Below are 26,360 nucleotides of genomic sequence, written 5' to 3' on the forward strand. Positions count from 1 at the left end.
CTCGAGGAGCTTTGCAGAGGAGAATGAGCTGGGGCCTCTTGTGGCTGCTGTGTTTTTCAATGCTCAAAGGGAAACCGCTGCCAGAAGACATTGAATAATGAACCCCACAAAAACTATAGCCTATGTAGCTGTGGTATTAAAACCTTTTAGATGTGACAGAGACTTGTTAATACATTATGCACTATGCCACCGTACGTATAAGATGCCAACACCTCTTTATCTCTGATTCTGGGACGAAATCAAACGACATCCAAAAATGCATGAATGGAAGTACGAACAATATTGTTGTTGTTGTTACTCTAACTTCAAAGACTTCAAGGAATGACCTGATTATAATTGACTTGTTGTCTTTCTCGAAGGTGGAACTCCATAATTTACAAATCCCACTCTTTTGAGAGCTGAAGATTCTGAAGTTCATGTTCACTGTATAATGCAATATGAACCGATAGATAAAAGAATTTAGGCGTGCGTAGCTAGGCGCCATTCTGAATTTCTGACTCCCTAAAAAGCTCAGGCTAGCTGCTAATCTAAAACAGTGTTTACCTATAACAAGGTTTTTTTTTTTTTTTTTTACTCAGCTACCTATAACAAGTTATAACATTTTATTTTCCATTTTACTTTATGAAATTATTGGAATGGAAAACTGTATTCAACAAATATAGGTATACAAGGTTAAACTAGTGGAAACATAACATATCCCTTTCTTGTTAGAAGTGAGAAATTACTTCTTAACGATCGATCATGTGAATCGGAAAATGCCATATTTCCTTAAAGAGAAAGCCTCTATATCTATTTGAGAAATTCTATTAATAACATTTTTATATATATAAAAATGTGTACAACATGCAAAGGCATAAAGAGAAATATGTGATGAAGAGAGAAAAAAAATTATTGTAAAAAGTGTCATAGAAAGTTGTTGTATAAATAATATAAACTCATTTCCATCTAAAGAAAAAGAATAATGTAATTGAAACTGTTAACATGATTATATATATTCTTAAATTAAGATTATCGATCATATTGACACTGATATCAGCGTCCTTACGTAAACACTCCCATGCAAATCCTCCTTAAAAGAAAAAAAAAAGAAAAAACAATGCCAGATTTTGTTTTCGTCATTCATATGATCTCAAATGTACTGAACTTCCAAGGCGTTGTCAAAGTTCGTATTTTTGGTTTTTCAGTTAGAATAGGACTTCGATCTGCAGGAAGCAGTACCGGTTGCATCAGAATCAAGCAATAAGAACATGTTCGAGTGTGCAACTATATATGCACATGCCACAGTGCTAGAGATCTTTATACGGTTGAAATATTAGGCTTAGTTATATATTTTGTCCTCTTGCTTTTACTTTATGATTTTGCAAATTTTGTCACAATAATTTTTTTCTCAACAGGCAGGGGCATGTTGCCTTGTAGTTTTAAAATTTCATGAATTTTGTTCTTCCATTAGGTTAACATTCATTATCTTTAGTTGACTAATGATATGATAATGTTAGCAGTTAACGTGACACTCTAATATTGACGTTAACAATATACCCATGGACACATGGTACTTAATATGGATATTAAGAGATAAAATGCATGAAATTTTGAAAATTGATGGGCAAAATACACTTAAAATAATAAATGATAAAAATGTTCAAGGTCAGATTAAAATCTTACCCTTTTCCTACTCAATTACCATTAAATTCACTAATTAAGTCCTTTAACTTATTTATCATATAGAATAAAAAATATTTTAAATATATTATTGTCGTATTTGTTAATTGCACATTTGATCTCTCAAAGTATACCATTGTGCGAATTTAATTTTTTATTTAATATTAAATCTATCTTATTTTAATTTAAAAATAATAATATAATTTCTTAAAAATAAATCACTTAAATAAAAAATTAAAATATTAAATCCTCAAAAAATAATGAAAAAACTATTAAACATTTTAAATTACAAATGTGAATATTATTATCTTTTTAATTAAGCTTAATGAACATACATAATGAAAAACTATTAAATTAATTGATTAATTATATATTATTAGAAAAATTATATTATTCTTATTTATAAAAAATTAAACATTTTTAATTTTCTTATTCTTTCTACATAATCAAATAAGAAAACAGAAAACTTTTACTTTCTTTCCTTTTATTTTCTCTTTTATCAAAAATCTTAAAAATCATTTCACTTTTTCTTTTTTTCTTTTTTCTTTTTTTTTTTCCTAAATCAAACCAAGCATTAGGGAAATAATATGTGGAGTACGTAGGATAGATTGGTATATAATTTTTTTGGGATTCAACATGTAGTTTCTCTGTGAAGTAGGATACATTGGTATATAATTTTTTTTATGATTGGGGGGAGGGAGGGATATTAAATAAATAAAACTATAAAAATGGTCTTAATTTAGCTCAAGCTTTTTTGCTCGCCCCTGTACTGTACATTCTTTTATATTGCTCCTGTCATGTGTCATTTCTTTTTGAGCCTCCACTCTGAAAAGTAGATTTGTTGTTCGTTTTCCAAACTATCCACGTTTCCATACCAGACTCCGTGTTATCATATATAGTAGTGCCAGAGAAACAATTAAAATGGACACTATGGATAAATTTGCTATATAGCTCCCTAAATTTCTCTGTTTATGTTCACCTTTTAACTCTCTAAATTTGTTGTTTTGTATGTGTGTAACTTTTCCAAAAATTTAGTTTTTAATGGTGAAAAATGATTTCATATAATAAAAAATCATCTACCTCGATTAATTGAATAAATACATGAGTTGTTATATAAAAAAAAACTTAAGATCATCTAGCCCAATTAATTGAATAAATACATAAATTGTTATAAAAAAAACTATCCTTATATTTGATTTTTATGGATAAAAAGAATAATATTATATGATTTATGTAGCTAATCTCATTTAATAAAATAAGAAATTATTGTTGTTATATATGCATGTGTGTAGTTTAATGACACTGACACTAACACAAATATGTTCATTTTAATTATCATTGTCGTTATTAAAATTTAAATTTGGGTGTAAATAGTCTATCCCAAAAGTTAATTAGCTCATGGAGTGAATATTATTCCTCACCTACATACGTTATTTAGTCGTTTCACTAGGCAACATATCTATAGACAAATATATACGTCCATGTACTAATTTCTCATATTGTATCAATTATCCGCGCTGAGTAGGAGCTGAAATGGGAGGTTTTGGATGTCTTGGTATTGGCTAAACCATATCCTTGATCGATGAAATGAAAGAAATGGTTCTCACCTCGCATTTAATCGAGTGGGTATGTGTCTTCCTAGTTAAGAACTGGAATACATAATGCAGATCAATTACTAAGGTACTGTTTGGTGGAGAGAGAGAAAAAAAAAACTGAGATAAAAAAATTTAAATTAAAATAGCCTAAAAGTGCGAGAAACGTATCAAATTTTAAAACTTTTCTCTCATTTCTCTCCTCATCTTCCCACAATCTTCCTAAGTTCTGCGGTTTGAATTACCTGAATGTTTGAAATGTCTTTCCTCAATGCTAAGACCATGACGATGCTCGTGGAGGTGTGAAGAAATGCAAAGGAAAGAAGTAGAATGAAAAAAAGTGGGAAGAGAAAAATGAGTACAAAGTAGGTGAAGTTTAATTTTTGGACTAAAAAAGAAATAAATAATAGAAAAAGAAAAATTAAATCATCTCTACATTTATTTTTTTTACATAAAAATTTAAAGTAAGAGAATATCATTTGTCTTAGATTTAAGTTCAAGCAATCCCTTGAATTTAATGTTTATTTATTTATAAGACCGGGGGAGACCATTAGAAAATACGTATATTAAGTATATTTATCATAAAGGACTTTAAACTACTATTAAAGCCCATTTTCAGCATAGTGTCAGTCCAGCCCAATTTGGTAGCACTTTATTATCAAATAGGCCTCCAGACCAAACTGCGAATTTTGTTCGAACAAGAAGAACAGAACTTTATAAGATTCATAATACACATTAATTAAATCAATACTTCACTTGAAAATGTATACGCTCCTTTGAATCTAAGTTTGTTTGGATAAATGATTTTATAGAGGAAATGCATGCTTTAAGGATTTAAAATTATTTAATATAAAATGTTTTGTTTGGATATTTAACACAACATTTTGCAAATTCTAAAGAAATTTAAATTAAGAATTTTACGGTAAGAACAGAGACCCTAGAATTCTAATTAACAGGATAGATCCTTCACTCTCATCTACGATAACTCTAATCTCCCCATAGATTTCATTCATAATTACGTTGATCATGGATTATTCACCTAGATAACTTCACTATTTTCTCTTTTCTCATTCAATGAAACAATGGTATTGATTTATGTTGTTTAGTTCAATGGAAAATTTTGAATGTTGCTAATACATTTGAGTTTCATTGCATCATCATCACTTATCAACATAGTTCTAGCTTCTTTTTCTGGTCTCTATTCTGGCAAAAAAAATGCATGAAACTTAACTTTCATAATGACTAATGACCTAGATAGAATTCCATGGCAGGGACTACCTTGTTCATGGAAATTTTCTAAGGTCATATTTAATGAAATTTCTCATAGGAATTTCCTTTTATCTATTACTGACCATGACTTTGCTTTACTTTTACAATTGGATAAGAAATTGATAGCTTGGAATATAATACAATGGTAGAGATGAAAATGCTAATAATGTCTTTACGAATATAATTTCTAAAATAAATGTCCAAACAAGTAATGATGTAAATGAAAGGAATTGAACTGATACAATTTAATTTTCCAATATTTTAAATTCTCTAAATTTTAAGTTTCTCAATCTAAATATAATTTAAAGGACTAGATCACTAAATACTGGAGAATTGAAAGCACTTCTGTTTTTTTTATTCCCAATTTCGCTTTTATTTGACGGATTCACACTAATGATGATGAATTTGCAAGTCTTGGGCCTCGTTGGAAAAGTGACTAGAATGTGGAAACCATATTTAGTGGAGTTCCTATAAAATAGCCTAGACGACTCAATTGAACCCTTAAAGCTCCAATGGTCAGGGTCTTCTCCATTGAAAATTATTCATCTCAAACTACAAGTTACGATGAAAAGAAGAGGTCAAGGTCAAATGAGTATCCACTATCCACTAATTGTGTGGAGAAACTTCTAGCTTTGATTAAGATGGTCGATAATTTTTTATGGATTCACACAGATATTCTCATTTTAAAATAATCATGTTTGAGACACGATCAAATCTTAAATATAAATATTTCTTTTATTTTTCCTAACGAAAATTCAAACTTTAGTTCATGTGAGATACTAGTTCATTTCACTAAATTCAATATTCATTGATATGAGATGATCGACAGTTGAATATAATTAAGTTAGATCCTCTATTTTGTAATTTTAAAATGTGTTATAGCCTATATGTCAATGCGAATAGTTAATTTTTAAAAATTTAAGCAAGTAGATGTTTAGTTTAATTTATATTAAAATAATTCTTTACTTTTACTTTTTTATTTTTTTTAAAAAAAAAGTATTTCTTTTTTTCAAATTTAAGTTGAACTAAGCATGTACTTAATATTGTCAATGCACTCCACCATAATTTTTAATAAAAAAACATTTGATATATTTATTTATTGGCATTCTAGAATCCTCGTGTTAGAAGGAACATTAATTAATTTTAGCCCTGACCTACCCACCTTGACGTGAAATTATGGCGTTAACTTCCACTAACTTCCAAAACTTCAACTTTCACCCATAATTTTAAAAATATTAAATGATCCTAGGATAAACGAGAAAATGTACACAGTTTGCGATTGGATTAACATAATATAAGAAAAGTTATTCTACTCGGGTAATTATATAATATTTGAGGATTAGGAATCAAATAACACATCTTTAGGTACAAATTATGATATTTTTTCAGTGTACTTAAAAATAAACTGCAGATTAAAGTAATCACGTATGTATAAATAAATACTAGAAATTATATCCATTTATACTTTATTTAGTTGTATTAAGACATATATAGTTAATAGTTGTGCTAGCTAGTACTATTTGTTTACAACTTTCTTTTTGCTCTCCCTAGCTAGAGTGCATTGCTAATGACATATTGGTATATAGTATGAACTTTTTTATAATATCACACATTTAAAAAATCTTATAAAATTATGAATTAAACTCGGGGTAAGACTCTAATGTTCTTCCTCCAGCCCAGGATATAGAAGAAAAGAAAGAAAACGACTACGGAAATTGAACTCGCTTTTTACAGATTCAACGCGGGGAAGCACTTATGGCAGGACTTTGGGGGCAGTTTTAATTAGTCAATCCAAACCAAGCTAATTTTAACTCCATGAATTTGTTTAATCCCATTCTTTCTGGACTTTGATGGAGTATATTGAAAATAGATCATGGACTTAATCATTACAGGAAGAAGTTATAACATACCAATATTGAATTTTTATCATCGTTATTATAATATATATTAGTCCATACTACACAAATTAAACATTAGTTTGTCTATTCCGTCTCCGTCCATCAGCTCCACCAAGACCGAGTCCTTCAATTACGCACAACTTTTTTGAATCAACCAATTGAGATCGGTTGGTCTTTATACCATCAGGTTTTGCTAAACATTCCTTAAACTGAAGGAGCTTAACAAGAAAGAGACAGCTACTCATGCTGCAAAAGTGCTTCTTTTTTGGGAAGCTTCTTCTTGGATCACTAGAATATGCATATAGATTGATAGACACACAATTCAATAATTTCGGCCCCAGAAAGACCATGAATCATGTATATGAATACAATTGAATAAGATTTACTCATTTTAAATTGTAATGTATTAAAAACAAGCTAAATTGATTGAAGAGTTGTTATAAATCTCCTCATACTTATATATTGGATTCCTACCAATTAAAAAAAAAAAACAAGCGTCATAAACCAAATTGTTTTCTTCTTAAAAAATTTGAAAGTGAGATGACAAGACCAAGTAATTAAATAGGTCAGAAAAAAAAAAAAACAGAAAATATTGTGGCACTATTCCAATATTTGGTCACTACTAAACAAAATAAGGTGTAGATCAACACATTACCAAGATTGATAACAACTTATTGGGTCAATGAAGTTCTACATTATCAACAAAAAGAGTTCTTCATTATCATCACACAATTGACCTAGGCACATGACTTCTAAATCGGGAATCAAATTAATTAATGTAGGATTTTTCCTATCGTTTCCTCGCATTAAGGGTTATTACTCACAAAGTCAAGTCAGTAAGGCCATTGTAGCTCAGTTATACCCCTTGAACTGAATCGTCAAATTTGTGTTTTCATAACCACCTTGATGCATAACTTCTAAACCGGGAATCCTTTTGACATGAGATTTTCTCCTACAGTTTCCTAACACGAAGAACTGCTCTTGGTCACCAAAAATCATCATTTTCATAGGTTACTAATCCGTATGGGGAAGCCTTTAAACTAATTGTCCAGAGTCTCTTAGAATCATCTAGATGGGTAAGGAATAGTGAGTTAGTTATGTGGAGAAAAAGCATGACAGTGAGTCTATTATATAGAAGGAAATTAATAAGAATAAAATATATTTTTAGTTTTTTTACTTCTGAATTTTAGAAAAATAATGATTTTTTTCTTTCATAGCAAACGATTAATTTTTATGGTGAAGAGGGAAAAAATCACTATTATTTATAAAGTTGAGAAATCCAAATTAATCAAAACTGAAGTTTTTGGATTAAAATCAAGTTTAATCGAAAATAAAAGAATTCAAATCATTTTACTGCATAAATATTATAGATGGGGAAGGTTTATCAAAATTAGTTGTTAAAAACCGATTAAAAGAAGAGTTTTAAGATTTTTTAACAACTAATTCGTTTAAAAAACAATGACATAAAACATTATTAATAAGTTTATTCAAACAAATTTTTCGTAATAATGATATAGTTATTAATGTGTTTTGTTGAACGTATCAATAAATTGTCATTCTTTTAAAAAAAAGTTGATAATTTTTTTTAAAAAAATTATGTGATAAACAGTAAAAATAAAAAGGCCTATAACCTTTTTATTTTTTTCATTATATATTTTACAGGTTTGCCTGTTAAAAAATTTTATGCTTTAGTGGAAGAGTTAGGTAAATGAAATCGAAATAACACTGCTGTGCGGTTCATGCATACCTGCGTTAGCTGTCTTTCATCAATCAAATCTCCTCCTATTATCATTCTTTGCTACGGGAAAAGCTATTTTTTTTAACATAAACTAAGTTATAGTAAAATCACTTATTAATTATATTATATATTGTGCAAGAATATATTTTTTTAAACAATAAGGGGCAAATTCTAAAAGAGATGCGATAAGGTAGTCTTTGGAGATGAAGCAAAAATGGATGAGAATTGAGATATATTTAATTAACTTTATCTTCCATACACCCAATGATAATAGAAACGGACGCCGAATATATCCTTAATTAATTTATGATTAATTAGTAATTTTGTGAATATTTATGATTAGTATCTAAAAGAATTTTAGAAATGCTAATTAATTTCTAAAAGATTGACGATATCAATTTAGTTATCAAGTAATAATTTTTAATTATTACAAGATATCATGCAAGAGCTACAATAGTCTTTATTTAGAAAACGAAATAAGACAAAGATTTAATATATCATCATGTGCAGGAGTTTGTCCTCCACTACCGTTGTACAGTTTTATGTTTTAACCCTAAATAAACTAATTAAGTTAATAGTTGATCCGTTTATTTTTAAATTTTTTTCTTCTTCTTAAAAAAAGAATCAAAATAAAATAAAATTTTAAAAAATCTAGTTTTATGAATTATAGTAATTCTGCTTCTTTTTTATTTTATTTACAAATTCCACAAATATCTTTAACAATAGATATTCATAGTTGAACCGGATAATAGTAATATATATATATATATATATATATATATATATATATATATATATATATATATATATATATATATATATGATAACAAAACTATTTAAGTCTATTTAATGCAATTGGATATGTCTGAGACATAAACGTAATATTACCAACTAATTAAGTTGAAATATATGTTGGTTGTGGGATATTTATTTTGTTGGTGGAGCTTGATGGAGCTGCTTATGTAATATTTTGGAGTTGTATCTCACAAAATAGCATATATAACTGGAATACTAACTAACTGTATGTACACTTTCTGTTTTTGAGCTGTAGGGTATTTCTTATACCTCTACCAGCGTTTAATACATGTCCATTTGGTTTATTAAAAAAATTAAGCTAAAACAATCACATGAAATAGCCCGATCACATTATTTTAGACGGGATAAGATATAAATATAGTCATAATTATAGTTGACTAGATAATAAACTTAAGAAACATTCAAGCACATAACTACATGTACTCTTTGAGAAATGAAATCCAATGGATTTTTTAACACTTAATCAACCACATGTTTGGGTGGACACTAAGTATACATATTCATTTGGACGTTTATTTTTTCAACTTATCATAAAAATAAGAGCCATGCACATGCACTACATAAAATTTAAGTAATATATAAAACATTTTTCAAAAAAAAATTATCAAACGTAAAAAGCTCAAAAAATTATGAATTTTTTTTAACCTTACCTTAATTATTAAGTAACTTTTAACTTCACCAAAGACTGACTAAATTTTTTAAGGTGGCATGGGAATGAGAAAGTATGGTCACGGGAGAGTATCACTGGGACATGTAGCCAAAAAGAAAAAGGGGTCTCAAGGTAACCTACTACCGTGGCTAGTAGTAGTATGTGTACAAATCGAACACTACGTACCTTTCAATTGTCAAAATCCTCACATTAATTAACTTAGCAACTGTAGATTTCTTTCAACATTTGAGTGTATAGGACAATTAGATATGACCACCAATTGATTTATGGCCGCTAATCAGTGGCTAGCAGTTGCACTGTCAATTAATAAAAACAGCTTTAAACGATTGATCTTGAGCAAAGGACACATTATGTACATCGAAATCATCTCTCGTGGGACAATAATACAAACATACATATATAGAAGACAAACCAGCGAGATTTTGATTGATGCAAATTAATACTTGTGATTGATTATACCTAATTTGAAGGATTATTCAGTGAATGATTCATTGAATTTTCCACCTAGAGCTACAATACATATATACTTATTAAATTGTTGTAACCTATACTTTGGTACGTGAATGTACTACTTCAAGATAGATTTGGACCTGTTCACTATCAAACATGCAGATATGTTATGAACAAGAATTGACCAAAGGGTGTCAAATTTTCAGTTGAAAATAGTCAATCACGACAGAAGCGAGCGGTGGTGATAGACCACTTGAAAAATATTGATACAATATAATAAATTATGACCTAGAATGTTCACATACATCTCAGTGGTGTTATTACCGCTTTATATATGTGTTGTTGAATTTGTTATATACTGTTATTCGCAAAATCGTTGAGCTGACAATCTTTTAAAGAATGAACTGTATTTTAGGGTTAAATCTTCGAGTAATTATCTGATCTCAACTGGGGAAAACCTAAGTCCATCAATCTCACACTTTCTAATTAAAAAGAAAAAGAAAAAAGAGGACAATGCATGCGCGCGTAGTCATAGATTATATATATATATATATCGTAAATAAGTAAAAGTCAAAGAATGATGGTAACTGCTACGAAAGCCTGTGAAAACATTGGTCGTCTAAGAAAGAACTGATGACAGTATATATCTTGTCGGTGAGGGCTATACTGATCCGTTCTGCTTAGGTCAATTCCCATGTACTGCTTATTAATTTGGCAGTATACTTTATACGATTAATTCTTAAATAGCTAATGTGAGAATTTGTCTAAGAAAGATCTGCTTGTAATATCTACTTTTTCGGATAAGATTTGTTTAACACAAGCTTAAGTATTAAATATAAGGGTATATTTATCGAGAGTTTTTATGGTACTTATAAAAATTCAAGGGTTTTGATATTGAACCAACAGTTGAATGATGCAAAATGCAACTTAAGCTAATTCTTAAAACACACTGAATCTGATTTTTTTTTATAAAAAAATAATTGAACTTACGAAAATTAACATCAAGCCTAAATGAGTTAGTGAATCTCGGGATCAATGGGTAGTCTTAATTATATTTTAGACAAACAGCTCACAATAATCATGTGTGATCAATTAAACCATGTAAGTGTTTGTTGACTGAGGTGTTAAAGCATGTTATAAAGCAATTGTAGTGTCCTAGTTTCTTGTATACACATTTTTTTCCATTAAAAAAATAATACTGGGATTTAAAGATTTTATTTATTTATCGATCATTATAATATTTACGAGATTAATTTTTGAATTGAAAGTGGAGATCAGATGAAGTTTATGATTGGAACTTCCGATAATGAAGATAAAACTTGTCAAGATTATTCTCTATTTCAAATTTATAATCAACAACAGTTGAGTTTTTAAGAGGAATTTATTTCTCTTGAATAGTTGAAGCATTGAAAATAAGCTTCCTGACCGGGCATTCTTATTCTCCATGTTCTTGAATAAATTAAGAATGATGAGATAAATATGATTAATAAGAAATTGTTTGGATGGAATATCTTCCTCAGTTTTTTTTTAATAAACTTCTTCATAGTTATTTAGTATATACACGTAATTGCAGCAGCCATCACCAATACCACCAACAATTAAGCCTGAACTATTCCCTTTTAATTATTGATGTATGAATCTTAACCAACATGGCACATATATTGTTGTTGTTTGTTGGTTTACATGGCACATATATTATAAAACACTAGATAACATACTGTCTAGGTCCTCGTTACATGTAATTGGTTCGTCATTTCTTATACTTTTTCTCCGTTTAGGTATATTGATCTAACGCGTCTATATATGTTTTTATCCTCTTATTTGAAATCATTTGTTTAAGGTCAATGTGTAAGAAAATGTGGGCATGTGGGTCTAATTCCATTATATGTTAGAAAGAGAATATAAAAGGATCAACTCATTGATTCGCTTCACACATATTATACCAATTACCAAGTAGTAGTTTTAGCTCAGAGAGTTCATAGTACTGTTCTAGGATTCTTTTCTACAAAATTGGCGATTCCTGTTTTTCATGTCATTTTCCATCCCCACCATTCCAATTAGTCTCCCTTTTTCTCTCACCAAAAAGAAACAAACAAAGGCCAACAGAGGAGAAAGAGAAAAAGTTAAGGGTAAAAAAGGAGGAAAAAAAGAACTCCTCAAAGGCAAAAGAAAAGAAAGCTTGATTTCATTCATTAATCAATAAGTGCAGGCTTTTCTCTCATAAAGTCTGGATAATAGGCCAGAGAATTTCACAAATCCAGGGACTCTCTCTAAAAGAACATGAGTTTTAGGGAGTGCAATAATGTAGAAAACAAGAATCTATGTCTTCAAACCCCAACTTTTATTGAGTGGCTCAAACCATCATCATCTTCCTCTCAAACTAGTTCAATTTCATCATCACCTCCTTCTTATTCCTTGATTCAGCATGAACAACTTGTACAAGATCAAACGATCCAGTTTTTGCCCTTTAAGGAAGATCAACATATTGGAGTGCAAAAGGAAGGTTTAGAAGTAAAAGAAGAGAAGAAGGTGGAACAGGTGACGGTGGCTTTGCACATTGGATTGCCTAACACGAGAGGCCATGAACCTGATGATGATCATGATGCTGATGAAAAAAAGCTTTTCCATGTTAAGGAAGAAGAAGAACCCTTGAAGAAAAGCTTCCAGGGCAATTGCTCTTTCAACCAGGAGAGAAGATTTTGGATTCCAACTCCTGCACAGATCCTTGTTGGACCGATGCAGTTTGCTTGCTCCATATGCAGCAAGAGCTTCAATAGATATAACAATATGCAGGTTAGCAATTGGTAATTCTCAACTTCTAGTGCAAAAAACAAACCAAAAGATTTTCTATTAATTAACTGTTTGCTCATAAATTAATTAGTTAACTTATTTTCACCTACCAACTATGCCAGTGGGAACTGAGAATTAAGCATCTCATTATTGTTTGAAAAGACAATTGTGCATGTTTTTCAAATATAAGCATAACCTATCTGCAGATAGCTTACACTTCAATTTCATCGTTAAATAAGTACTATTAACAAAATAGAATCTAACACCAGTTCAACAGTAAGTCTGGAAATTAATGGAATAATCTTAGTTTTTTTTATTATTTGTAAGTATAGCTCCTTTGAACGTTTTACAGTTTCAGATTTACAATATAATAATAACAAAAATTAAAAGTTGTGTAGATATCAGTTTAATTTTCTTCACAATCACTATTCTGAGGAAGGTTTTCAAAACAAATTAATTTCATTGTTATCAATTAGTAGTTATATCACATAATTCACGCAACTATATTCTATGATATCTAGTTCAGAATTGGTATGTATAAATGAGTACATAAGTGTACGTGTTTCTTTCATATATTGTCACTTCATTTCAATTCTTTTTTTTACGTAATTCCAAATCATGAAATCTGAACTCTTGTTATGAATTTGATAGTATAATCCTCTATAATCTATATATATATTTTGTAACTGAGATGACTAATATATATATATATATATATATATATATATATATATATATATATATATATATATATATCTGAGTCCAAATTAAATTAAGGGAATTTGCACTGATTCCTAGTGCGCATCGATCGATCTACTGAGAATTTGAATTCCCTCTTTATCCAAGCCAACCTGAACTAGCTGTTTACATGATGATGTTGAAGAAGATAATCATCAAGAAGAAAACAATCATTTAAATGAACTTTAAAGGGTATATAAACATGACTCTTAATGACTGTCTTTTTCTTTTTCTTTTTCTTTTTCTTTTTTCACTTTTAAGAAATTTGAGCAATGGCCTGCAGCCCCGCTATCACCACCCCCTTCAACTTTTAGCAAAAAAGGCTCCTTTTATACCATAATAGGCTTTCAAAGGGAAATTGCACTTCCATATCTTCATGCTTTTATTTTCTTTTTTCTTTTTTTCTTTCCATGTGTGTTTGTCCTTTTGGGTTGAAAACTCATCAGAATACAATTACCATAGGAACTAATCGTCGGTGTTTGAGGCATGCATGCAGTATAGCACAAGCTTTACCTTAGCAAATTCTTCTGTATATAAATCACGCCTTTGTTAAAAAGAAAACAAAAGAAAAAAAATCAATATCATCATTTACGAGAGAGAAGGCACACAAATCTCCCACTCGATCTTAAGAAGCATTATATATAGTTATCAATTAGATTACTAAAAATCACTTTATCTCGTTTCCTTTTTATTCCTTTAATTATAAAAATGAGTTAGATTAACAATTAATTAAAGACAGTGGCCAGTGCTGGTCTGAATAAAGGCCAACATTGGTTGGTTATAAGTGGATGTAAATCATTTGCTCTCCGTTTTTTGTCTTTTCAAATTAAAAAGCAACATATGTGATTAGAAAGTATTAATATTTTCTTTTTTGATTTTTAGTTTTTTTATTTAAGTAAATGTTTAGTTTTTAATCAAAAAGGCAGGAAAGAATACAAGCAGGCTTGATTAAGGATTAATTTGAAGCAAGTTTGGGATCATTTACAAATGATCGCGTTAAAACAAATTTGTGTATATGGGCCGGTTAGAGTAGTCTTGTACTCTTTGAATGAAATTTGTTTGGATTTTTTTATATTAGCAAAATAAATTTTTATTAATGATGTAAAAACTTAAAATGCTTACAAGATATGCCAATTTCAGTCTCCAGTACACTTGATATATATTACAATGAAGAAGTCTAAGAAAAAAGAAACGTACTCCAATCTTTGTGAAATATTTATATATATTCACTTTCTCTTTTTTCATTAATCATATTCACTTTCTCTTTCATTATTCTACTTTAATCCCATTTTTTATATTTTCTATCACATCATTTATTGTTTTTTTTTTCGGATGTATCTATTATTTTTTCTTTTATTTCTTTTCACTCATACACCTCTAATATTAAAAAAATATTTTCTTAAGTTACCATAGGTATAAAATATTTATTAATTTTATAAATAACTAAATTTTATTAGAAAAAATTATGAAATTACCATAAAATTCAGGTTTATCATAGTCTCAACTAGTTTCCATAACATGTAATTGAGCATTATTCTATCTTGTAAGTTGAAAAATCTAATAGCATGCCATAAAGATATTATAACAATTTGCAGATGCATATGTGGGGGCACGGATCCGAATTTAGGAAAGGACCAGAGTCACTTAAAGGAACACAACCAGCTGCAATGCTAAGGCTACCATGTTACTGTTGTGCCCAGGGTTGCAAGAACAACATCAATCACCCAAGAGCAAAGCCCTTGAAGGATTTCAGAACCCTCCAAACCCACTACAAAAGAAAGCACGGTGCAAAACCATTTATGTGCCGAAAGTGTTCGAAATCCTTTGCAGTTAAAGGGGATTGGAGGACTCACGAGAAGAACTGTGGAAAGTTGTGGTACTGCACTTGTGGTTCAGATTTTAAGCACAAAAGGTCCCTTAAAGATCATATTAGATCCTTTGGAAAAGGTCACTCTCCACATCCTTCTCTTGAAGGCTTCGTCGAGGATGAGAAGGAATGTGTTACAGGTTCTGATGATGAAGATGATGTTGCTCATGCATGATCATCATCATATGTAACATATATATAGCTTTCTTAAAGACTAGTAGTAAAAGTGTAGCAGATTTCAGTGCATGCATGCGCTTGTGCTCAGTAACAAAAAATTCTCGACAATTACTGTGGGATGAAAATAGGGAGCGGTTTGCTACCGAGCACTTGCAGGAAGAATTTGCTTTGTGGTTTATTAATATATTAATATAACACATTATGGTTACCTAGAGTGATGAAGCATCTGAATTTTTTTCTCGTAGCAGCAGAACAGATGTCGCTATATATCATGTTGAAGCTTTTGCATACCTTTTCAGTGGAGAAAATTTAATCCGCTTCATTACCAAAAGGTTATCCTATATCAAGGACACTGGTAATCACAAATGACAATGTAGATGAAATAAAAACTAAAAATGTTTAAAAGTAAATTAATTACCATACAAAAAATTATTAAATATTTATTTTAAAATAATTAAAAATATTAAATTATGTATCAAATTAATGCAAAGGATTGAAAAAAGGAAGTTTAATAGCTATGTACTCGCAATAGTAAAATTCAACGTACCTAGGAAACACTAATAGAAAATATTAAAGTTGAATAATAACAAAAATTAAATTAAATGATATATATATAGTGACCAATTTATATTAATTGATAGTATAATATTATTATAATAAATAATTCTTCAATGTACAGAAATCCAATTCATATTATTACATCAAATATTAGTATTGGATAGAGGTTATAAATCTTAGCACTAACATTTTTCTATTAGTAAATGATTTTTTGGTTATATTATTAATATAAAAAAAATCACTGTTTATTATTCAACCAATATTTTTAGACAATAGTTAAAAAAAACTGTTACAAATACGTTGGAAACATATTAAGGAGTTCAAGTTTTAAATTTGAATTGTTAGTAATTTTTAGATTTGGATCTACAAATCTGTTATTTTAATTTAGAATTATTGATAAACTTGTTAGTTTTTAAATTTTATAGATCTATTAGTTTTTAAGATTATTGTAGTTTTTGAATTTTACAGATTTTTTAGTTTTTAAGATTATTATTACTTTTTAATTTTTGTAATGGATAGATTAGCATATAATCTTAGATATGCTAGTTTTCAGCTTTTTGAATCTTGTAAATCAGTCTATATGTACATAGCAAATCAATGAATAGACAATGAAGTTCACACATCAATTCTTCTCTCCTTTATTCTTACATGGTATGAGAGAATCTTAGGGTGTGTTTGGTTTGCATTTTTATTTTTTATTTTTATTTTCTATTTTTATCTATTGAAAACTATTTTCATTTTCAAAAAATTAGAATTCTGAAAACATATTTGATTTGACTTCTTGTTGTCTACTTTCAGAGAAACATGTGAAGGAAATGTATTTTTAGATTTGCTTAAAATTATATTCCTTGACACCGCGTTTTCATTTTACCCAAAATGAGGTTCCTGTTTTCAACTGAAAACGAGATTTTATTATTTTCATTTTTTGGTTCATTTGGAAAAATATTTTTACTGAAAATATTTTCAAAAATCTAACAAAACACATTTTCATCACCATTTTCTATTTCAATAAAAAAATGAAAACAGGAAACAACTAAATCAAACACCCCCTTAAGTTTTCCACCATGGCATCCACACCCCTTTCTCCCAGTTCAATCACAACCATGGATAAAAATTCCTATAATTCATCACTCAAATAGTCCTTCAACTATTCTTGTTACACCCTTGTTGACAGGGGACAACTATAGTTCATGGAATCGTGCTATCATAATGACACTTTGTGCAAAAAACAAACTTAGGTTTGTTGATGGGTCTCTCCCAACTCCAAAGCAAAAAAAGAAGAATTTCTCAATTGGCACACAGTAATAACTTGGTTGCAAATTGGATTCTTAATTTTGTCTTTCCTAAGATTTGTCCAAGTATTTTGTATGTTGAATTGCACAACACAAATCTGAACAAATTTAAAGGATTGCTTTTCTCAATCAAATGCTCTAAAAATCCATCAATTGAAACAATCCAATCAATGATGATGAACCTTTTAACAATATTAATCCTATCAATAATCAGATTTCACCTGATTTGAATGATAATTTGAGTGGCACAAGTGTGATCATTCCCACATGCAATCCGCAACATGACACTTAAGAAATGTTTCCATCTACTACTTGATGTGCCTCCAAATCATAATTCACCTCTAGAGATGACTTCTACATCTACTCGTCTTTAGGGAGTTCATCGTTAATCAAGTCATCTCAAAGATTTCATTTGTAACCATGTTTAATCCTCAACAAATTTTCCATGGGCAAACCACTTTTGCCTATCAAATCTAAGGGGTGTATTAGATTAGGATTTTAAAAGATTATTTTAATATAAAAAAGTCTTATAAATTTTAAAAATTATATAAAAATATTATGACTTTTCAGATTTCTTTATAAGACTTTTATTTATAGATTTATAAGATTTAAAAAGATTTTATGAATTTTTAAAAACACATTCAAAATACAAGAGTTAGTAAAAAAATTGACATTTTTTATTTCAAAATAATAGAAAAAATATATATGTCACACACATCTTGAAGAATATTAAAGATACAAGAAGTTATGTGTAATGAGAAAAAAAAAAGTTAGGTAACCAATAGAAAAAAAAGAAAAAAGTCTAGTAAAATCTCAAAGGTTTAAGTGAGATTACTTAATAGATGTTTTATATTAAAAAGTTAATATAATGAAATTCATCAAAATTTGTATATTTTTTAATACTAAAAGATTTTTTATAAGTTATAAAAAATCATAATTGAATATCACTCGATTTTATTACCTTTCTTTAAAAATCTTGAAAGTCTTAATTGAATATCACAAAATTTATTTATATTATTTAAAAATTCTGATTAAATATTACAAGATTTTTTTATAAAAAAAGTTTTTAAAAATCATTTGAAATTATAATTCAATATACCCCTTAGTGTCTTTCATCCTTTTCTCAAGTCATGAAATCAATTAAATGGCGTGATGTCATGGCTAAAGAAATCCAGGCCTTTGAACCAAACTTGGTCTTTGTGTTTCCTCTGTGAAGGAAAATCTTCAATTAGTTGTAAATTAATCTACAAGATCAAATATTGAGCCAACAATTTTATTAAGAGATATAAGTCTCCTTTGGTCGCAAAAGGCTATACTCAAGTTTCAAGTTGAAGATATTTACAATTAGCATACTGACGCGAGCCAATAGAGGACTGAGTACGCGCGGTGTTTACAGAAGTTCAAAAGGCTTTATAATTATTCATGTTATTGTATTTTGGCACTCTTAATAAAATGTTTGAGTAAATTGTATTTCACAATTTACATTAACCAAGTCAACAGTATTCACGAAACGGATCGGAAAAGATGATACAGAGAATCATTAATTATAATTATTGTCAAGCAAAAGGTAGTACCGTCCTCGTCTGTAAAGGATTTTCACAATCCTTGCATCTTTTACTAATATGATTATTAATTGACCCCTCGTGCAAGGAACAATAAAAACTGCATCTATCATTCCTATAACCTATAAACAATTCTAGAGGGGGGAAAAGAAAGAAAAACAAAAGATAGAAAAAAAAAAAAAAAAGCTTCTAAATTTAAGAGTGGGTAACATAGAGTTATTAGGTTTTGTGCAGGATGTTGGTTTTTTGTATTGGAAAAGGTGTATCATGGTTATAGGTTATTTTTATTCACATGGACTAAAAATAATTAATAACCGTGGAAACCTTGTCTTGAGTGACTTTTTTAGTTGCTCCTGCTTTTGTAATTGCAAGGTACTTCTTGTACCCGTTGTTAATAAAAATCTTATTGGCTGATAAAAAAACTAGAGAATTATTAGGATGAGAATTTTTTATGTCAAAAAGATGAGTAATTGATGAAGAGATGGTTCAGCCGCAAACTTGCTCCCATAAATTCTGGTCTTTGGGAGAGTCTATTTTGGACTCACCAAACTCATACGCCAATTTGAAGTAGCTACGAGCTCGACATCAATTTCCCAATATAAAATTAGAACTACTAATTTATAAGCTTGATTCTTTTGGTCGAATACTTAGATGATCTGCTAAGAAAAGCATCGAAAATGGTGCTTAATTACGCAAGTGTGTTTGAAAAAGAGATATGATCTTGTGTTATAAGAGATCGACTCTTTTTTCTTACACAAGACATGGTGATCCTTAATACACGTGAGGAAGAGAGAGAAAGGGAGAGTACAAACAATAAAAGGGTTTGAGATTTGGATTCTTTTGAGGTAGCTAGGATTGACCAAAGCAAAAAAGTAGTAGAGAAAATGGGAGGTTGTATTTGGTTTTAGAAGATAAGGGACCTCCACCATTCTTTGTCTGGTAAAACGTTAGAGCTAGCTAGGTAGAAAGATCGCAACAACCATCTTTTAACTGCAACAATTTAGCTAAACTAGCAGTTCGCTTTCATACTCAAAAGTGCCAGTCCCTCTGTGTCTCACTCAAAAGCTAATGTGAGCTAATTTTAGAATTGAATTAAGTTTAAATTTAAATTATGAAATGACATTAAAGTAAATTCTAGTGTTGTTTTTAGACTAATTGAGTCATTTAGACTTTTTTGACTGTAATTACATCATCCATAAATGTCGCGTCATGCAAATTTCACATGATGTTCAGTCCTTGACATAAAAATTAAGAATGTCTATCTATAATAGATTTTGGTACTTGTGGTACCACTTATATATATATATATATATATATATATATATATATATATATATATATATATAAAACTGAGAAAAAATTTAATTTTAATTTTTAATATATCATGTTTATTTTTTTAATTGATTTAAATAGTTACTTTTTAGATTAATTACTTAAAAAATCGATCTAAAAGTTAATTTTTAAGATGAGCTAACAATTGACTTAAAAAGTTTGACTTTCTATATCACTTATATAAACATCGATAATACAATCGATGTAAAAAAAATTTATGAAAAATTAAAATTTTAATCTCAATCATCAATTTATATATATATATATATATATATATATATATATATATATATATATATATATATATATATATATATATATATATATATATAAATGTGTATATCTTATTAGATGTATCAAGTCATACTTGGATCACTTGCACAGTTTAGTCCCACAAACTTCACACATTGTCTAATCCTTGGTGTTAGCATGAGTCAATTTTTAAATTTGTATTAGATTTAAATTCAAATTCTGAAATGATATAGATGTCGACAGTTGTTGTTAGACTCATCGATCAGGTCATAATTGAATCTCTTGTATATCTTCAATCCTATAAATTTCACATTGTCCAATCCTAATCAAATTCTATCCTAATGATTTTTGTGACTTATCAAGTTGTAATTGAATCTCTATAAATGTTCAATCCTATAAATTTCACATTGTTCATTTCTTAGCCTAAGAAGATTGTCTATATCTTATAATAATAACTTTTGAAATTGTGTTAGACTCAAATCTAAAATGATATCAAGATATATTGTGTAGTAATTGTTGCTTGTTATTTAGTGTAGTATTTAATATAATTAACATAACATTTAAACCAATTATATTGAAACAATTGTTGCATCAAAAAATTCGTACCACAATCCTTCGTTCTATTTAGCACTTATGTATTAAAAATATTTCAATAAAATAGAAACAATGCTATATCAATGTAAAAGTGAGTTTATAAATGTTAGCCAGTAGAAGCAACTAACACTGGTCCCTTATCTGCGTATATAATGAAAAGTACTCCTACCCCAAATGAAAGGCCTGTGCGAACTGCGATGATAGCAGAGAGCACGAGTAGATAAAGAAATAGAACATTGAAGATGGAAATATTTCTTAAGGCAACGCGAGAAAGAAAAAAAGGAGGCTGAAAATGAACCAGCTGATGGAGAATATATAAATAAACCAGTTATGAGCTGGTAGACATGCAGATTAACCAAAAATCCACGAAGCATATAGTGGGTTTAAATATCGATGGCGCTGGTTTGAATCAAAGTTCAATTGTAAATGTAATTGTAAATCTCGAAGCTCAGAGGAACCATATACATTATTTTGTATAAATTGTTTCTTACATGAGCTCAATGTTAAATTTATAAGTATTTTTTTATTCATAAGTATTGAATATAAGATCAGTATCAAAAATTTATAATACTTTATATATTTTGTTTAACCAAATGAGTAGATTCTTTAATTGGAATTTATATGCACTACAAGAAAAGAGTTGATTAGCGACGGATTTAGATATGTGGAAATGTCAATACTTGGAAGGCTGTTTCTGATGGATTTTCAAGAAATTTTAAACTATTTTTTTGTGATGGAAATTTACCGACTAATATACATCCATCAGAAAAATTAGAATTACTGTATTTTCTGTCGCTAACATTTTTTTGTTAGAAAAATACAACAGACCCATTAAATATTGTTAAACAAATAAGCTAGTAAAAAATTACCCATTAAATTGTTAAACAAATAAGCTAGTAAAAAATTACCCATTAAATTGTTAAACACATACGCAGATTTGATGATTAATGTTGTTACATATAATTATATATATATATATATATATATATATATATATATATATATATATATATATTAAAAATTTATTATTTTATTCTTATTATTGATTAAAAATATTTTTAAGATATATTTAAAAAAATTAAATATATATTAATATAATAAATAAAAACTTGGATATAAATTGATAAATATATATAAGAAATTTTTTAATTTCTATTATTAACTATAATTTTAAATAAATTCTATAAATTATTGTATATATATATATGAATTTAAACCTTCCTTGATTCACATTTTTGGTTTTTTGAATATATTAAGTAGTTTTACTTAGAATATTAAAGTTTTTTTCGCCCATAAGTTAATTTTTTTTTAAAATGATGATTGCAAAAAGTTGTAAATATAGAAGAGAAAATAAATTGACAAATATATGTACTAATTTATTTTTACTTTCTCCATCCTTTTAATTTTAATTTATTGTTTCCAAAGCTAATACCATGCATCTTAATAAAGCTTACATTAATTTTCGTCTAAGAAATATTAGAATATTATTCTGCTCCCACTTAAAAAAAATTAAAAATATGGATCTACGTGCCACTAAATTCATCATGAAATATATATCACTCTAGTCCTAGAATTCATTAAAACCCAATTGTAAATTGATGATTGATTATGACCTAATAAAATTTAAAGTTAGCACTAAAAATTAATTAAGGCCTAATAAGACTCAAATATAATTGACCAAGGCCCACCTCAGCTAAATATAACACTTATGATTGTTCAATGCTTAATAAGGCTCAAATGTAATATTAATAATTGATCAAAACTCAATAAAACCTAGGTGTAAGTATTAATGATTGATCAAGGTCTAATAAGACGTAGATGCAGTACAAATAATTGATGAAGACGCAATAAGATTCAAGTGTAACATTAATGATTTATTATAACTCAATTAGATTCTATTGTAATACTCATGATTGAACAATGGATTAAGAATAACACTAATGATTGATCAAAGTCTAATAAAACATAAGAAAATAACATTGATGATTGATCAAGATCTAATAAAATCTAGTGTAATATTGATGATTGAACAAGGTTGAGTAAAACCTAGATGTATTGCCAAAAAACATTCTTTGTAGGCCACTATTTCATTATGAGTCTATTAGTTATGTTAAGGAGCCTCGCAAGTTAGCTTACCTTGCAACAATGTATTGTCAAAATAAAAATTGGTTGTATTTCCTTATAGCTATGAGAAAAGGCTCTTTGGGTTCATAAACTGTATAAATTTGTAGTGGTTATGTGGAGCCTTAATTTTTGGCAAGGTGAACTTCGACCATGAACTGAATTAACATGTTTTAATTCCAATCTTTGTTTGATGTAGATGGTATTTATGTCAGTTGATCTTGAAGATTACTTGCCTTCAAAGAATATCTTGTCAAAAATCAGTTTAGGAACTATAATCTCATGTGATGACTTTATTCTGCGGTCTTTATTTATTTGTTCATTTAATTTTATGACTACTTTTAAAGATATTTTTAGTTTCCAACCAGTGTTTTGACCTGATTTCTATTGTCCCTATTTGATCTGAGTAAATTGTTTCATATTCGTTGAACAAAAAGCAAGAAAGCTGCAACTGAGTACAAATTTATGACACCTCATCAAGTATCTGAGGCAACAACAGACCAGATAGGGATGTTGACACACACAATAGATCAGCCGGCACTGCGGTATGAAGAAACAAGCAAAACACTGCTTCTGAAAAGATCAACTACAGATAAACTTCATAAAAATCATGCAGACAATAACAACACAAGCATGGGAATTGTAGGGGCAAGTGACATTAAGGTAATTGCGACATAATCTTCAGTTTTTTTTTCCTTTAGAGATGGAGATTTTGAAAGGATGTACGATGAATCTTTGATCGATTTCAATACCATTAAGGAAAGGCATTAAACATTTTGGAAGTCATTGGTTTGCCCCCTATTTGTTGTCTAATGAATTTTTTGTATTTTATTATTTAAACTCTGTTAAGGTTACATGTTTATATAATGTTTTCAGGTTTTCTACAAGATATGTTTCATCGTCCTCAACGTCCTTTGAAGAATTCCACATGCATATTGTGAGTTTAAGTCAAAAGGTAGCAAATACAAGACAATGACATTTCTTTCCAAAAAAGACAATGATAACAAGTAATATTCTTTGTCATATCTATTAATTACCTTTGAGTTAGATTATAATTAGTATCAATAAGTATTATTAAAAGATATTATTTAAAAGGTTAATATATACTCATTGATAACATATATTTTTTCAATAAAAAAAATTGAAAACATATATTATTATATTTATCAATTAGTATATATACTATATTGTTTTTAATATATTATTAATTATTATATATTTATTAAAGTGTATTTATTAAAAGTTTTGAGGGGAGGGGGCTAAAGCCCTGCTAGCCCCCTAAAATCCGTCCCTTCCAACAGCAAAAGCAAAGGTGAATTGCAAGATTTTTCTTGAATGGCAAGAATTACAAGTTAATTAGTAATTTGTGTTTGACAAAATGTCATAAATGTGAATTGAAAATAGTAATTACTCGGTTTTTGGTTCTTTTAGCATCTTAATTGAATGATTTTGTGTTGTAATTGAGTGAAGTCATCGAATCTTATAATCTTGTTATCAGGTTTTTGAAAGTTGAGAAATGAGAAGTGATATGATTTGCAGGAATTGCGTGTAAATTAAGAGTCTGCATTTGAAACAATATTAATTGGTGATTCCATTCTACTTTTTGTGCTTATTAACATTTTTTATTGAATATGATAATTTTGTTATGTGTTTTTCTACCGATTGGACTTTTTTTTTTCGTTTCCAACAAGATAGAGTAATAAGCATTAGGAAACACAGTACGAAATTCTGATTGGTAGTTTTTTTTTGTCTATACTAATTCTCTGAACACATGACTGAGGGAGATAACTTAAAAAACAATAATTCTATCGATTTAGTGTAAAAAAAAAAACTATCAATCATAATTTTGTATGTCTTTCCTAATGCTTTATCTTGTTGGAATCGGAAAGAAAAAAAGTTTAATCGGTAGAAAAACCTATGACAAGAAAATCAGTGTAAAAAAAAACTATTATTTCAGAATTTTGTACGTCTTTCCTAATACTTATTAACATTCTTGTCTATTTGGTTTGGACAGCTATTTGACTCGTTTCTATTTAGAAGCATATCTGATCTTATTTACAAAGAAAAAAGTTAGAATATAAAATACACTATGTTACTTATAAGTAGGACCAAAGATAATATATTATTTTAAATATATTTCTGTGTTTGTATTTCCATTAAACATAAATTATCTGTAAGAAAAATATTAGCTTTGAAGGGAAGTAAGAAAGTGGAAAAATAAGCATACTCTTAATAAAAATCTAATTAAGGTTAGCCATGTGCTTGACTTTATTTTATCGAGAATTAAACTAATCAGATATCAATTAAACTATTTTTGAGAGGAGAGGACATAAAAATTCCACAGAAATATATAGATCGAGATCGAACTAATTAATTAAACCAATACTGTAGGAATTTATCTAGACCTCCAACGTTAAGATGTAAAAATAGAAAATTGAAATCTGTATACTTATTCCATGATTAGATTAGATATAACACCGTTCATGACTCCAACCAATGGTATGCAATCAAAGATAGGGAAAAGATGAACAAAAGAATAATTAACTAGTACAAGTTCAAGCAAAACAACAATGGTATCTTAAGGCATGAAAATACCCAGTTGGACACATGGTGAGAATTGCTCACTGCACCCCGTAGCAAACGCTGTGTGTATCAGTATTACTATTACCAGTGAAGAATAATTAAATCGGTTGTATCATTCATGAGTACACTCCTTAAATGTGTTACTTTCAGACTTCAGATTAGGCAAAAATTTATCATTGTGGTTGTGGGGACAAGAGAACTAGCTCCATGAATGTGGCAGTTGAGAATGTTGTGACTTGTGAGCTTCAAGCTTGATCATTGATATGACGACTATATAAGCTACTGTTTATGTTAGTGATTCAGTGCCTTTTCTTTCTAAGCAGCCAAGAGTTGCTGTTCTGAGACTGGAAATGTCTCTATAAACACTTCAAAAATATATGCTTTTAAACAATTACTATAACA

At 28.7% G+C, this 26,360-nt stretch overlaps 1 protein-coding gene across 1 annotated transcript; it reads left to right on the top strand.

Annotated features, from left to right (window-relative positions):
• Window positions 1-12,001: 12,001 nt before the first annotated feature.
• LOC100800644 (zinc finger protein WIP3) lies at window positions 12,002-15,876 on the top strand. Its single transcript, XM_003541924.5, has 2 exons — window positions 12,002-12,885; window positions 15,216-15,876. Exons 1-2 carry the CDS (start codon window positions 12,373-12,375, stop codon window positions 15,660-15,662), a joined length of 960 nt encoding a protein of 319 aa, XP_003541972.1. The 5' UTR covers window positions 12,002-12,372; the 3' UTR covers window positions 15,663-15,876.
• Window positions 15,877-26,360: the final 10,484 nt, after the last annotated feature.

The sequence above is a fragment of the Glycine max genome, chromosome 13 (assembly GCF_000004515.6).
Source record: "Glycine max cultivar Williams 82 chromosome 13, Glycine_max_v4.0, whole genome shotgun sequence".
Lineage (NCBI taxonomy): Eukaryota > Viridiplantae > Streptophyta > Magnoliopsida > Fabales > Fabaceae > Glycine > Glycine max.

Bases quoted from the DNA above. Each gene is read 5' to 3' on its own strand.
- LOC100800644 (XM_003541924.5), top strand. From the start codon at position 12,373: ATGAGTTTTAGGGAGTGCAATAATGTAGAAAACAAGAATCTATGTCTT. The intron at 12,886-15,215 runs GTTAGCAATTGG...AACAATTTGCAG, and splicing joins ATAGATATAACAATATGCAG to ATGCATATGTGGGGGCACGG.